We start from the raw sequence: 16942 nt of genomic DNA on the forward strand, positions 1-16942 counted from the left end.
GACCAAATCTGTCTTCAAGCAATGCAGAGTACTCTCTGCCAAGAATATGCATTCTCCACAGGCTAACCTACTGATTTCCAAAGAAATGGCATCGAAGGAATCATGAAGTCCCCACCAAGGAAATAGAAGAACGTCTATCTCAGTAAAACTAAGTGCACATGCACCCCCCATTAGAGAATTCTGCCCTATCGTGCTTCTTCCCAAGGGTACACTTGGGCTCTACGTCGCCCATGCTGAGTTGGAGAACCTCGGGAAGGAATTGCCAGTTAAATCCTGTATCTCTCACGAATAAAGCACACCCGGGGACATCGTCCGTGGTCTGAGTCAAAGCCCCTTTTACAAAGGATCTATGTGATGAGTTCTGCTTAGACCATTGTATCTGCAATATCTGTTTGACCGGAATAGCTGGTTTGTTTCTTTTTATCATGTGAACTATGCAAAATAACCCACAATAATAGCTAATGATAAATGTCTCCTGGGTGCTGATTAAGCATTAGCAGTTCTCAGCATTATTTATTTTTTTAAAAAGATTTTATTTATTTGACAGAGAGAGACAACAGCGAGAAAGGGAACACAAGCAGGGGGAGTGGGAGAGGGAGAAGCAGGCTTCCCGCGGAGCAGGGAGCCCAATGCGGGGCTCGATCCCAGGACCCTGGGATCATGACCTGAGCCGAAGGCAGATGCTTAACGACTGAGCCACCCAGGTGCCCCAATTCTCAGCATTTTTTAAACGATTTTATTTATTAGAGAGAAAGAGCAAGAGTGGGAGGCACAGAGGGGGAGAGAGAGTCTCAAGCCACTCCCTGTTGAGCATGGAGTCCGACGCCTGGCTTGATCCGGGGACCCTGAGATCATGCCCTGAGCTGAAACCAAGAGTCGGACGCTTAACCCTACTGCGCCACCCAGGTGCCCCAGTTCTTAGCATTTTATATTTATTTAATCCTTTACATCAACTGCAGTATGGAGATCTGGTTCCTGATAAAATTATCCCCCTTTTCCTTTCTATGGCTTCTCAGTGCTCTGTAATCTTTACTTTTTAAAGGGCTCTCTTGTGTCTATATGGCAATGAAAAATTTTAAAAATTGTTGCTATGTGGAATACTGACCAGGTGAGAAAACAATGCCTAATGAAAAGAGAAGGGGTTTGCCTCTTCTGCAAGCGGCACCTGACCTGCTTTACACTCAGGTCCCCCAACAGAGGAGGCACCGTGTGCAGAGTCCTGTGCACGCCTCACCCAGCCACCACAGCAGGGACATCCTAAGTTACCTATAGTACGTGATCAAAACCAGGACAGGGACACTGGAACCGTACTGTCAACTAGATTACAGACTCTACTCAGTTTTCAGCATTTTGTAACTGACGTTCATTTGTGAACCATTGTTTAACCAGCTAACCATTGCTGAACTGGCAATTTCCTTTCCAATGTCACACTCAGCCCGGAGTCTGCTTGAGATTCTCTCCCTCTGCCCCACCCCCACTGACGTGCATGCACTCTCTCTCAAATAAATAAATAAAACCTTTTTAAAAAAATGGTTGAATGCTGATCATCCTCAAAGGTTTGAATTATGATTCTGGGTACCCCAAGTTCCCCAAGCTTTTATCTTTTTAACAAAGAGCAACCCCTTCTCCCCACCTCGAGTAAATAAACACACATTAGACTGTCTCTGATTGGGAAAAATTTATTTCAGGCATTGGTCTTAAGATCTGCCTGTCTCTGTCCCAAGGTACAGGCTAGTAAGTGCTTTCCTCTACCCATAGCCTGGCACTGTCACTGCGGTGGGGAAAAAGTCATGCCTGGGAACGGGTCAGAGTCCCAGGTCTGGTGTGTCTTGCACGGCACTATATGCTATGAAAGGGTGTGTTCTGGGCTAGGCTTTGAGGCCCTTTAAAGGACACACTTATCTACAACCTTCACCTTTGCTTCTGTATGACTTATTTGATTATCTTTAAGTACATCTGCTGTTTATGTTTTTTGCAGTCTGTCCTGGCGGCTTTAGCACTTGGGAACTTGAAGGGAATGCTGATGCAGTTCACAGAGATACGAAGACTCTGGCGAAAGGATAAGTATGACTGTGTGAGTAGAGGCAGTGATATCTGAGAGACAGAGAAATCAGGACAACATGCTAATGCTGATGTGAAATGCATATTCATATTATAAACCAAGTGAAATTTGGTTTCTATATTATCTATTCTAATAATCTGAGTTTATTTCATTTGCTATTTTTTAAAAGATTTATTTGTTTGAGAGAGAGAGCTCATGTGCTCATGTGCACGTCGGGGGAGGGGCAAAGGGAGAAGGAGAGAATCTCGGCAGACCCGCACTAAGCGGGGAGCCCAACTGGGGGCGCCATCTCATGCCATGATGTCTCCGTTTGGAGTGGGGACCAAGAGTCTGAGGCTTAACCAACGGTGCCACCCAGGCGCCCCTTCGTTTGCTATTTTTAAACTGCATACTCTAATGATCCTTCTCTGGGATTTGAATTTAAAAGAATGAGCCACTTGCAAGTAGGCGATGCTCCATGAAACACTAGTAGGATATGGTTGCTTCTGTTCTTCATTACATCAGATGTTTGTTTCCAGAGAATCTGTGAAGAGTTTAAATTCTGAACATTCCTTTTGGAAATAGCCTATAAAGGAGCCCCTTGCTCTTGACATACCCTGCTATGAGACACAGAGTCCATAATTTTACCAGGATCAAAGTCTGGGGCATAAAAACATTGTTAACATATCCTATGGTACTTAACAAGCATAAAGCAATCAGCTATACTTGGTTTACTTTTGTTCCTGGTAGATAATTGTTGGAGATTTTAACACCCTTTTGACATGCTAAAATTCTTGTACAGATAGTAGCCATTTATTAAATCAGCAGACCACCAGAAAAAAATCAGTATAAGCCCTGCCGATTAATTTGCTGATTTTAACCAACAGCTGCTGGCTCTGTGGTTTTAACTGTGCCAGATAGACTCAATTATTTCCTTAACTGAGTCAGGGATGGGATTAGAAATGGACATACTCTCGGGGCGCCTGGGTGGCTCAGTTAGTTAAGCATCTGCCTTCCTCTCAGGTCATGATCCCAGGGTCCTAGGATCCAGCCCTGCGTCAGGCTCTCTGCTCAGTGGGGAGTCTGCTTCTCCCTCTGCCTGCTGTTCCCTGCTTGTTCTCTCAAATAAATAAATAAAAATCTTTAATTAAAGAAAAAAAGAAATGCCCTCTCGAGGCAGGTCCCTTGTCCTGTACACTTCCAACCTCTGCTTTGGTTCTAGAAGTTCATGCTTTCTCAAAGCTCTGGACCTAAGACACTGCAGTTGAGTCAGAGTAAACTGTCATGCATGTGTCACCCTCTTTTTACAGCTAATTTGGATCATGACCTTCATCTTTGCCATTGTCCTGGGACTCGGTTTAGGCCTTGCAGCTAGCGTGGCGTTTCAGCTCCTGACCATTGTATTCAGGACCCAATTGTGAGTGTGCATCAGGCTCTGCATCCTTGCAGACTTGGACATGCCTGTGGGAGAGGGTAAAACTTGTCACTGATTAAGGGGAAGGTAGTTTAGTTGACAGGCATGCATATCTATCAAGACTGGTTGGTCTGTTCTTCTCACGTTGCTCCCCTCAAGGCCTGAAGGGCCATAGACATGCCCTGACCTCAGAGTATCAGCCCAGGTCCCACCAGCTACTGGTCTGTTCCCTGCTTTGCCACCAATTCAGAGAAATCATATAAACTGCAGAGTCTGTTTGCCCAGCCGGAAACTGGGAACATTAGCCTCTGAGCAGGTGTCATGTCTTTGCCATAGACTTGCCAGACACGGAAATGGGTTCCAGAGAAGATTGTGGGATTCTCCACGTCTAGTGGAGGGCTGTTCCTTTTTACGGGTTGCTAGATTGTACTCCCATCTAAAAACAGGGGGCTGGACTAGAGAACTTCTCAGAGGCCCCTGTCATCTGAAAAGTCCACAAAAACTAGTTAGCATTCCTGATTCTTAACATCCAGTCCAAATATCTTCCTGATTCTTAAATCTCTGCCATATAATGTCACCACCATGTGGTCACTCAGCCTATGTTGGATGACATGGTGTGATGGAGAAATAGGCTTCTTGGTTGCTCAGGAGTTCTAGAACAGAAGGTGGGGTGGTTAAAGTTAATCCCTGGCTGATGGAATACATTTATGTTGAAATTTTCCTGCCCTCTCTGATTCCATTAAGTTTTCATTCATTTATCAGGGACCCATCAATCACAGAGACAGACTGAGTGGTTGTAGGCAAAACATTGTGCTTCTCCATGCCCTCATCTGTACAACTGGGTAACTGTATCGATTTCACTGAATAACTGTGATATTTGGAACCCAAACAGCAAAAGCATATGGGAGCACTTTGTAAGATGAAAGGTGGTAAGTGGGAGGCGCTGTTCCAGGCTGTTCTAGGAGGGGTGGAAGTGTAGGTAAAATGAGGTGTTTGCCCTCCAGGGTGTCTAATGGCATGATGATTCCCCAGCCCTTTATATTTTGGAAAGTGAGCCTGCTCATAGTCCTGATATGCTAGGGGAAGTCAGTGTTAGCCTTAAGGACCTAACAAACACGCACAAGTGATTCACTTTGTGTCGATTTTTCCCTACAGTCCAAAATGCAGCACTCTGGCTAATGTCGGAAGGAGCAACATCTACAAGAATAAGAAAGATTACTCGGACGTAAGGAAGATCCATTTTTTACTTTGACTTGATGAAAGATATTAATATGAGTCCAGTGGGCTCGTCTCATACTACTTCTCTGTCCTATAGATGCACGAGCCGGAAGGGGTGAAGATCTTCAGGTGTCCAGCCCCCATCTACTTTGCAAACATTCAATTCTTTAAACAGAAACTTATTGATGCTGTAAGGTTTGAAGTTTTTATTTCTGGGGGGGTGGCGTAATTCCACTGAATATCTAGGAATGAAATGTTTGCTCTGTAACCAGAGGGTGATTGATTTCACATATGTTGAAGCTGGATTGTGTTCGTGTTTTTTCTGTCCTGTGTTCTAGAGCAGGTGAAACTACCTGATAAGGGGTCTCTTAATATGTTGGGAAATAAGGCCCTTTGGATGAGGTTCAATACAGACTCATTTTTTTTTTAAAGATTTTCTTTATTAATTTGACAGAAAGAGAGAGAGCAAGCACAAGTAGGCAGAGCCAGAGGGAGAGGGAGAGGCAGGCTTCCCGCGGAGCAGGGAGCCCGATGCGGGGCTTGATCCCAGGACCCTGGGACCATGACCTGAGCCGAAGGCAGACGCTTAACGACTGAGCCACCCAGGTGCCCCCAGAGTCACCTTTTATCAAATTCTTCTGTGGAGTGAAAGGACTTACCACAAGATTTGGGGCTGCTGGGTTTTTAGCAGAGAGTATCCTACAGATTTGCTTTGGGTGTCAACTTCAGAAACAACAAGAGAGTACTTAGTATTTGACTCTCATTGAATATATTCAGGATAGCAAGTGAATATTTGGAATATGATTGACAAGGAATAAATATAACATTAATGAATATTTAACACCAAATGACAGCTGAGTGTCCCCAATGGACTGAAGAGAAGATGACAAAGAAGCAGTTTTTAAGGTCAAGAAACAAAAGCTCAGCACTTATTCTCGAACTTGCCCTTTGGTCTGCCCTGTCCTTTGCATACAGATCCTGCCTTCAACCCCATTGTTCTTAGTTTGGTGTGCATCAGATATTTTTCTACCCAGCTATTTTTTTTTCCCCAAAAATGGTATATAGCTTTACATACTGTGCTTTTCACTTAATCTAGTATCTTCCATCAAACTACATTTTTTTTTGTCAAGGATTTTTTTTCATTATTACATAATGTGATTCTCCTTACTTATGACTCTGGAACAAAATATTTTGCCACAGCAAGACCACATTTGTTTTAAAAAGGAGAAAATGAAGGTTGCCCTCTGATCTAATACTAAAATTATAAACCAAAATCATGTAATAATAGATACTATAAAATACAATCATATAAAGTTTAGTAGAATGAAAATGATATAGAAGCAGAGTACTAATTAAATGCCACCATATCCAACAAGTAGAAAGTAAATAAAGTCCCTTCAGAGTTGCATAGGCCCAAAACACACACTGATTTAAGGAGAGTTTAGGCCTATTGATGGGTAATTTACAGACGAACGCTGGGTGGCACAGAGGTTTTTGAATGTTGATAAGGGCACACAGGCTGAGCAGACCAAAGCTGTTGACACAAAGCCATCACTGTCGTCGTTTGAACCACTTCTACATTTTATTACACATATCTTTATTATGTGCCCCAACCCCGACTCATCCCACTTAAAGTTATTAGAATTCTGCTGTAGAATATTCAGCAGCATCATATTCCGCACTCTTGTAAGATAGCAATGGATTTTTCAGGTTGGCTTCAATCCGCTACAAATTCTACGCAAGCGCAACAAAGCTTTGAAAAAAATCCGGAAGCTGCAGAAGAAAGGCCTGTTGCAAGTGACACCTGTAAGTTCCTTTCTTTCTTTCTTTCTTTTTTTTTTTAATGGGAAAAAGTATGTTTTTATATTTAACCACAAGTGAGTTATTTCAATATGCACTAATTCCTGGAACCAACAAAACCTTAGCCCGGAGTGGACTGTGTATATGTCTGACAATTTGTATGACCAAATTATAGCATTTTTGGCAAAAAACCTCGAGGCCTCCTTCATTTTTCCTAAGGGCCTCTTTAGTCCTGTGAGACTGATTATTTCCTGGGGATGAAACCAGTAAATTTCTTGACCACATTTCTGGGTATTATAGCTAAAAGTGTATAAAATGTAGTTCAAGGTGTTGGTTCCATTCCTTTAAGTGAAATGCCAGATAAACAAGGTACATCATATGTCAGTTAATGTTTTTTTTTTAATGGCATCTTTAAAATTTTTGTTTTCCTGGTAAAATGTTGATTCTCCAAAGAAAAGGGCTTGACCTAACTTTGAATCTGTGCTTCAGACACTCACTGGTTATTTTTGACATATGCAGTATTTCTCTTGGTCAGAGTTATCATGCGTATTTATTGTCTTCTCTTGCAGAAAGGATTTATATATACCAATGATGGCTTTAAAGATTCCGACGATGAGATGGACAACAATGAGATAGAAGAACTGGATCAGCCAATCAACACCACCGACCTGCCCTTCCAGATAGACTGGAACACCGATTTTCCTCTCAACATTAGTGTCCCCAAAATCAGCCTGCATAGCCTTATTCTTGACTTTTCAGCAGTGTCGTTTCTTGACATTTCTTCAATGAGGGGGCTCAAAACGGTAATTACTTTCTTTCTTAATGAACACAACCAATCAGTGGCCAAAGGTAAAAAGTTATATTTGTGGAAAGATGCTCCTTTAGATTAAGTAGAAGTAAATTGTAATCTTAGGATATTCCATGCAGAGAGTGGGAATGGGGGGGGGGCGTTTGTTCAGTGAGCTCTTTAAAAGAGCATTTCCCAGGAGGCTGGCTTCTAATTTTGAAGACAACCACACCCATATTTCTAGTGTATGCTGAACTTGCCACTACACAACTATGCCCACACTCCTACCAAATTCCAGTTCTGCAGGACCTTCAGATCCTTGTGGGCACTGTATCTAAATTGTCCTGAAATGCTGAATATTTGGGAAGGTCTTGGACAAAAGTGGAATAGTGGATCCTTTTGTTTTGTCTTTATCTATTATAAACTGATGAAATTTCAGTTGGCTGTATAAAATCTGTTCTCCACCCCCCCATCACCGCCCCCTGCCAAAAAAGTAGCTATGTGAAAGAATCAATGTCACGTGTGATTTAAAAATAGGACTAAAACCTTCAGGTTGTACTCTGTTTTCTTTCCATGGTTCTGTCAGCATTTGTAAAATAAATTGGTTTCCAGCAGAGATGCAGAAAGAGAGGTAAAGAAAATTTAAGAAATTCCACATTTACCCCTCTTTTTCTTGGGTTTTCACAGGTATCTTCCTACGTAAGAACTGAGCTAAGATAAGATCTATCAAATATGGGTGAACTGGATACAAAATTAGAAAATTGAATCAATTTCATTTCCTTCAGACTTTTAAAAAAATCTTAATGTCACAGAACTCTCAAAACTTTTTCTTTTGCTGTTTCTTTTCTCTCTCTGTTTTTGCATTTGTTTTAGGTTTAGAGAAAAAACTACACACATACACACAATTTGGTTTTGGTCCCAGCAGTATAGCACAAAGGACAGGGAGTCTGCCTTATGTTTCTTTAAAGCTCTTATTCTTAGTTCAGTGCCTAGTAGAGGTTCGGTGTTTATTGAAGATGACAATGGCTTTAATGATCATCTAAAATGATCCATAGTATAAGCTGCTCTTCTTACCTTATATGACCTCACTCACATCACTACTGGTATTTATTCTTAGCCTAGGACCTGGAAAACAAATCAAGATTCAGTGGTGTTAATACATCCAGTCACTGTGGACAGGAATAATGAACAATTTACAAGCCACAGGGTTTTGGTTTTTTCTACTTCTATGTAGCTAGAAAGCTCAGGTGAAGGTCAACCCATAAAGGAAACGGTTTTCAAATTAAATCAGAACCCATCTTGTGAGTGGAAACAGATTTTCCATCATACTTCCCACAAGAATGATCATTTTTAACTTCTCTCTGAAGAGGAGCATTCTTTCCTCTGGATTTCTTTCCTATTGTCACAGAGCCTTCTTGTTAGCTTTAGTGTCTCTTTACACTGTTATCTCTTTTCAAAATGTAAAAGGTTCTCTAAGCAACACAACACCCATAAGGCATAATTATGATCATTTTCTTTATGTTTCTGACAAGTAAAACTGTTCCCTAAGGAAGATCTACTTTCTTTTTAACAGATTCTGCAAGAATTTATCAGGATCAACGTAGATGTGTATATTGTTGGAAGTGATGGTAAGTTGTTTTTATGTTCTGATGATCACTTCAGGCTCACGGCCAACTCTCAATGTAGACGGCCTCTCCAAAGTCTAGGTCTTGTTTATGATCACCAAGAAGGTGCCAGACCAATAGAAATCCCTAAAGAAATAGCATCTTTATGTTTTAGTTGTATTGATGTGTAATTAAATTAACTTTGTAATTTGAAACCTAATTTTCATAAGCAGCAAAAGAATATGCAACCATTTTTAACTCTGATCTTCCTGAAAAGGTAGGCTTGTTTTCTCTCTTCCTCACCTCCCTAGATTCCTCAGCCCATAATACAGTATCTTAGGGGAAAGCATTTTAGGGAGAGGGGACAGGTGCACAGTTCCTGAGGGAGGCATGAAATTGGCATCTTTGGTTTTTCCTCTCTACTGGCTCCTCCCCATAAAATCTACAGACATATTCTAGTTTGGAGGCTTCCTTATCATTAAAACTATTCTGCTGATCTCAGTAACCCTTTAATCTTCTAAACGATTATAATCCTTCCCCATCATCTCAGATCTTTTTGAAAGTGTCCCATCCTGCTGCCTCTGCTGCCCGGCATCCCTCTCTTTGTCTTTAACTATGATCATCACCTTCCTTCCCATCGCACACCACCCACCTCCATCCTGGGTTCTGGTGACCACTGGGCGCTCCTCTCTCCTCCTCCTTCCCTCACGACTACATCTGGCCAGGATTGAAAGCTTGCCTGTGACCAGGGGCTGTGTCTCCATATCCATGCTTTTGTACCTTCTCTTCCTTCATCTTTCTCCAAACCCTCGTCAGGTGTTCTTTTAATATATCTGCTTGGCCAGGTTTTCCCAGACACCCATCAAGAGGAAGCCATCTTTCCTTTGTCTGAATTTCCATAGCACGTGATCTGTACCTCTCTTACTCATTCAACAAAAACGAGTACCTACTATGTGCTGGCCATTATTTTAAGAGCTAAGAAAACATTAAAGAAAAAAATTGGATTGCTTCTTGCCTTTATTCTTCTACGGCACTTTTCCTTTCATTACTGTAGATACATAGACATGTTCTATTTTCCTTGAGGGTGAGTTTCATACATCTAATTTATCTCTTGATCCTTCATATTACTCAGCCAGGGCTCTGCACACGGTACCCATGGGATCTGTACAAGCAAGTGTGTTAGTGCCTACAAGTAGGGGGTTCCGCAAAGATAACTGGGAGGGGTCATGTGGGTGCTGAGGAAGGTGTTTTCTGAAAGCACACGGCAGCTTTAGGAAAATGTACTACAGTAAGTAACTGGTAAATAATAGGTCCAGCAATCCAAAACCAGAGCATATCACTGGTCTATAAGCATATGTCCTATTTTGGCAGAATCCCAATTTTGTATAAGCCACACTTGCTGCTCTAATCATTAGCCAGGGAGATTAACTCACTAGGCTCTTGCCTAAAGGAAAATGGATTGGTTTTCTTCTGAGAAGTACTAAAAGTTTTCCTCATCTGAATCTTTTCCTTCTTTCTTTTTACATTAGGGCAGTAAATGTATTCTTTTATTAGAAAGATATCCTTTTGTTCCAGAAACACCAAACTAATGGTACACTAGTTATCGTACCATTGCGATCCCCGAACACCTCACCAAACATCAGTGAACTGCACGTTTGCAAATGGAAATGCAAATCTCCAGTCTCAAGAAGAAACCTTTGGCGAAACAATTAATTCTTCCTGTTATCCTTTCTTTGCCTCTCTTCAGACGATTTCATTGAGAAGCTTGCTCAGTGTGAATTTTTTGATGATGAAGTGAAGGACTCAATCTTTTTCTTAACAATCCACGATGCTGTCTTGCACATTTGGATGAAGAAGGACTACAATGTTTCAAAGTTTAATCCCAGTCAGGTACCAGCTCTTTAGTGACTTTCACATTTATATAAAAACCATCTGTGCTTAAATTCTCCTTTCTTTTTCAACATTTAAAAAGAATATATTCCTAATCCATGGTTCCATTCTGGTTTTCTCAGGAAAAAGAAATGAAATTTGATTTTACCATAAATACAAATGGAGGATTACGTAATCGGGAATGTCAGGTAAGATTCTTCAACAAGTTTAGCTTTATCTAGACATCACAACAAAAAACTGAAAAGCAGTGAGGCCTCTTCCAGCATGCTGCAGAAAGTCCAGCCCTTGTTTGAGCCTCTGGGCCTCTTCCCTAGAAAATGAAAGCAATGCCAGTTTTCATAGGGACTTAGAGGGAAAATAAACTCAGACCAGTACAAAAAAAGGATAGAAAATAGTGATACTAGGTCTCTATTAATGCAATATTGAGCATATATGTAGAGAGATCTCTTTATGTTTTCAAAGTACTTACAACCAAGATCTTATTCTACTCTTTTAGTAATCCATGAGGTGGAGAAGGTATGGCTATTTCCACTTACAGATGAATTAGTGATGGCAGTGAGAAGTTAATACACACTTCCTGCTTCCCAGGTGCATGGGAAAGTCCCCAGCACAGAGCCTAGCCCAGCAATGAAAGTGAAGTTCCTCTCCTTCCTTACCAGAAAGATTTGCAGAGTTCATTTAACTGGATAGTTCTATTTCATTTTAGAACATTCATTTCTAGAATATTCAGTCCTTTAAGGGAATGCCTCCAGTTTGGGAAAAGCAGAATCACAAATCAAATTGGGTATCTGCTATAGGTCAGGTACATGGTAGGTGCATTACATTCATTATCTCATCCTTACAACAATATGCAAAGAAGGTATCTTCATTTCATAAATGAGGAAATTAGAAAGGGCTCAGAGAGCTTAACTAATTTGCTTAAGGTCACACACCAAAGTGACAGCAACAGGATTTGAAGCAAGATCTGTCTGATGCCAAGCCCTGGGCTTTATTCACTATGCTACAGTGGCTCTATCCTTTGGTGAAAGACTAATGGAATTAGGGATCCTGAGAAAGAATCTAATGATTGCCTTTAAGTATGGGAGGTGGCTGATGGTATTTCTCTTATTTGAAGAAAGGTTTAAGAAGAACAAAGGGATTTAGATTAGAAATAAAGAAGTATGTAGCATAAGATAACCGTAGGCCCTTATTAAAAGTTATGCCAAATAGGAAAAGTTCAATGAAAGAGCCAATCCAGAAGTTAGCTAGGCCTGAGTGGGAGCACATTCTCAAAAAACACCAGTCATGTTTCCAACCAGACATGTTTCCCAGGGCTGGATTCTAGAGAAACCCACATGGGGCACCTTGCCTGAGCCCCTATAAGGACAGCATTACTAGAAATCCTCTCCCCAGTAGTTGGGTTCAGAACTGTCACCAAGTTGGAAAGGATAAAGTGTAGAAACAAAACTTACACCTGATGTGTCAAATCAAAGCTTCAGAACCAACCGTCTAACAGAATGTAGTCAGGACCATCCTGTACCTGTTTCCCCATATTAAGACAAAAAAATGAACAACAACAAAAATGTAATGCCAACTCCTCACTACATTACTTAGAGGAAGATAAATCAGGCCACCAGGGGTGATTCACATAAAGGCTGAAGGTGCCTGGCCAGCACACAGAGCCGCTTGGAGCTTGTGTGGCCTCTGACACAGTTGTGAAGGGGTGTATTGCTCCGGCCACTGTATTATCATTTTGATTAAGTTAAATTAGGCCTTTGAAAGATACACTTACATCACAACATGGTATCACATGGGTCTATGTTAACCAAATAGCAATGGAAGGTATGTGATCATTAAAATTCAAGACGAAAAATTTGTGGATGACTCTAGTAAATTCTAGGTATAATTTTAACAAGATGGACCACATTTGCTCTTTTTAAGTACAAGATAGGATTATTGAAAGGGACAGTACTTAACAAATCTTTTAAGACAAGAACTTTCTATCTTCTTCCAGGTACCAGATGAAACAAAATTCTAATCAAAATATAATTCAGATGGATCCTCACCTACCCAGGAAGTTATTGATAAGTTCATACATTGTATGAAGAATACTTTTACTTGACAGAATTATGTTTCAAATTTTGGAACAAGATTGTTCTAGCGTGGTATATTTTTCACAGGTCTAGTATAAAATTGTGTAAATACTCTTAATTTTATATCTTGTAGGTTTATCAGAGGAAGAAAATGTTTTGTTTATATGTATTTTTATAGCACTGACAGATTCCCATCCAAGTCATGACCTTCATGCATAGGTTTTGCAGCCTATTTACACCACTGCTTTGAATCTTGTAATTTATACAGTTCATATGGATATATTTCCATTTTAAAAAATCCCATTGTACAGTGGACATGTCTTGTTGTGTTAAATGTCTTGTTACCTTTCTGAAATACACCCGCTGTGGGTCCCCTCTGTAATGGTCTGGCTGGAAACCTGACACATGAGAATCATCTGAAAACCCTGCAATGACACTTAACTTTGCCCAGAGTTGATGATTTATCACTATAGCTTTTTAACACACCCAACGACCTCCTGCCCAGATCTAGATACAATCCTTCCAATGCCATATCTGTAACTATAGTTAGCTTTTGAGACAAGTCCTTTCCTTCCACCTCTTAGTATGAGAATTATATAAGCTAATGAAGATATAAAATGAAAAAGCAAGAAGGTGAAAACCGAAGAGAAAACATGATGGGTTACCAGCTCTTCCTGGTCTTAGAGGAAAGAAAAGATAGTAGGACAAAGTCTGACTCTTTCTTCACTGCTGGTGATTATTTGCAACTCACAGGGCAGAATAACAACTCTAGCGTTCAATTTAGCTGGAGAATGAGATTCAGGACACATGCTTCTCTTTTTTGCTGGCATTATTCTTGGTGCAAAGTTGTATTTATTTTCATGTAATAGATAATTTTGTAACTTTGTCAAAAATACCTTCATCACTGGGTAAAGTCCCAGTTGTTTTAGATCTCACCTCTAAAAGCTGTCAAAGTACCCTTCTATCCTTTATTAGTGTCTTTACTGAGTCTATTAGACTTAAAATCAATGACAGCAAGGTAAAACAAAGGTTTATTTACATAGCTGCTCTTAAAAACTAGAAAATAAGCACTCTTTGAAGCAACAGCTCTTAAATTTTTGAGTTATGGATATCTTACAGAGCTTCATCCACCCTACAGATTTTAGGGAAAACACACACACACACACACACACACACACACACACACACATTTTATATAGGATTTATACACCATGCATTTATGTAAGGCTACTCCATGAATGTCAGGTTAAGAGCTCTTTCTCTGTAGAGGTCAGGGAGTGGACATTGAAAACATAAGCCTGTTTTACCGATCGTTTGGCTTGGGAGTGGAGCAAAAGCCTGATATAGGATTATGGCTGATGTCTGCATCTTCCCAAATAAAGGTGCTCTTGACACCCTTCTTGCTAATCAAAGTAACATGGGACACTCCAAGCATTGTGCCCCCATTTCAATCTAGTCAACCTTAACATCTTAGGGGTTCACTTGTCCTCACCCTTACATTTTTTCTCCTAGGCCTCTAAGGTGGGTATGCTTTGGGTAATGGGAACACATGGGGTTGGGCCTCTCCTTGCCTGACACAGAGCAAATATTGGAAACTGGTACAAAAATCTGATCCCTGATTTAGGAAAAGTCCAAGAGATCATGTTGGAAGACAAAAAGAAAACTTACGTAAGTCAGAGCCAGCACTGAAGGGGAGAGGATATCCAGTGATGTAACTGGAAGACAGAATAACTTGTGAAGAGACAGATACGTTACTGAAATTAAGAAAGGTTGAAGCTAATACATGCTGAGCAGTTTATCCTTAAATTTTTTCTAATGATTATTTAAGTATTTGATGCCCATTCTTGTCTAAACGCGGTAGCTTACCACTTGGAAATGTAAATGAAATGTTCTAAACGCAAGCTTGACCATACACTGCATAAACAAGAACAGACCATAGGAATCTTTAATTCATTTTTCTGCATTCTTCATCTGGACGTTGATCCATTACCTCCTCCCCCCCCGTCTGCTCTACCAGCATCTTCTACTACCCCAGCTAATGCCACCTCCATCCTTCCAGCGGCTCCGGTTGAAAAATCTGCCAGGAAATTCTATTGACTCTACCTTTAAGATATATCTAGAATCAATTCATTTAATTCTCAAAATAGAACCCATAAGGTAGGTACTACATTTGTCCCCATGTTTTAGAAAAGCAAAATAAAGCAAGGCTCAAAGAGGCTAAGTAATTAGTCTGTTATATAGTTGCAGGTAGTAGAGTCAGAATTCAGCCTGGACAGTCCAACACCAGAGCCAGGCTCTTAATCATTAGGAAATATTACCTCACAAAAGAAATTAACAACTGTCTGAAAACTGATCTAGCACAAGGCAGACTAAACTCAGGAACAATATAGGGTGCATTCTACAGATTTGTTCCAAAGTCACTAATTTAGCATTGTACAATGAAAATGTACCCAGAAAAACTATTAGGAAACATAATATAAATGTCCAGAATCTAATAATATTTCTTTCTCATTATGGCTGTATGTATACATGTATTTTCGTGATACATCTTTTTAAGATCTTTTTTTTTTTGGCTACTATCCTTTGAAAAAGAATGTAAGAAATTTTTTGAGGAAAATTTAGGAATGACTACCAAGAAAAATTTCTAGATAAGTTAGAATGTAAGCTCCTAAAGGACAGTGACCATATCTATTTCATTCACCATTATATACCCACCTCATATATAGTGCTTAATTTATGCACATAAATTTACATTTTTACACATCATGTGTATTTATTTTCTATAGTCATCCTTCCACAAGTACCACCATCATCTCTTGTGTAAATTATTAAAACCTTCTTACTAGTATTTCTTTACCTTCCTCATCTTTTCCAAACACACAGCCATAATAATGCTTCCAAAAAGAGCCAGATCATTCCATTCCTCAGAACCCCACGAAGGCTTCCCAGGTCAGAGAGAGGTCGAAGTGTATGATGGCCCAGAAAGCCTGTGATTTCCCCATTCCCTCTGTTATTACCTCTCTGACCTCCTCTTCCTGCTCATCTCACTCATTTCAATCCAATCTCCTTGCTGTTCCCCAAATATGCCAGGTGCAGCCCCCACTTTGACCTTTACAGACTCTGCCTGCTTAGAAAGTTCTGCCCCGGGGCGCCTGGGTGGCTCAGTTGGTTAAGCGACTGCCTTCGGCTCAGGTCATGATCCTGGAGTCCTGGGATCGAGTCCCGCATCGGTCTCCCTGCTCAGCGGGGAGTCTGCTTCTCCCTCTGACCCTCTTCCCTCTCGTGCTATCTCTCATTCTCTCTCTTTCAAATAAATAAATAAAATCTTTAAAAAAAAAAAAAAAAAAGAAAGAAAGTTCTGCCCCATGGTATCTACATGGCTAACTCTAACCTACTTCAAAGTTTTTTTTATTTTTTTAAGTAATCTCTACTGGGGCTCGAACTTACAACCCCGAGATCAAGAGTTACATGCTCTACCGACTGAGGCAGCCAGACACCCCGTTTTAAAGAATCTTTTTTTAAATTTTTAAGTAATCTCATCTACTTCAAGTCGTTGCTCAAATGTCTTCTCTTCAGTGAATTCTACCCAGACAACACTACTTAAAATTACAAACCTCCCACCACTTGATTATCCTTCCTTTTCCTTTATCCCATAGAATTTTATCAAGTTCTAACATGTTAGGTAATTTAATGAAATTTGTCGATCATCTATCTCTAAATACTTGTGCACCCCAAGTGCTTAGAATACTGTCAAGCACATACCTGAATGAATGAATGAATGAATGAGTGGATGAATGGTTTAGATTCCACATGGTAGGTGCTCAGTCTATGTTTATTATCGGTCATGAAATACCACATTTACCATGGATTAAGATGCTAAACCAGAGCATGGAGCCTATTTATAGTTGTCAGCTCTGCAACTATAATGATTATAGATAACAGACACCAAAATTATAACAGTGCTTATCTCTGGAAGGGCAATGTTCATTGCAAGGGGATCTATACCTTTATTTGTAGCATTAATGTGTTATATTTTCCCCAAAAGATTACTTATGTAACTGAAATACCAATTTTAAAACAAAAAATTAAAGGTTTGAAAGTAATGTTTAGGAAGAA

The 16942-nt window shown here is 40.2% G+C and overlaps 1 protein-coding gene across 1 annotated transcript in view; it reads left to right on the forward strand.

The window, feature by feature from the left end:
* Positions 1-16942, forward strand: part of SLC26A3 (solute carrier family 26 member 3) — a 31301-nt gene that overhangs the window by 11791 nt on the left and 2568 nt on the right. Inside the window, exons 11-19 of the mRNA XM_028094508.1 lie at positions 1979-2074; positions 3352-3458; positions 4611-4680; positions 4771-4863; positions 6384-6479; positions 7043-7276; positions 8834-8888; positions 10612-10754; positions 10877-10942. Coding sequence (XP_027950309.1) covers positions 1979-2074; positions 3352-3458; positions 4611-4680; positions 4771-4863; positions 6384-6479; positions 7043-7276; positions 8834-8888; positions 10612-10754; positions 10877-10942 — 960 coding nt within the window. The remainder of the gene's footprint in view (positions 1-1978; positions 2075-3351; positions 3459-4610; positions 4681-4770; positions 4864-6383; positions 6480-7042; positions 7277-8833; positions 8889-10611; positions 10755-10876; positions 10943-16942) is intronic.

The sequence above is a fragment of the Eumetopias jubatus genome, unplaced genomic scaffold, assembly GCF_037043125.1.
Source record: "Eumetopias jubatus isolate StellerSeaLion01/CBP00866 unplaced genomic scaffold, mEumJub1_p1.0 scaffold_14, whole genome shotgun sequence".
NCBI classification, from domain to species: Eukaryota; Metazoa; Chordata; class Mammalia; order Carnivora; family Otariidae; genus Eumetopias; species Eumetopias jubatus.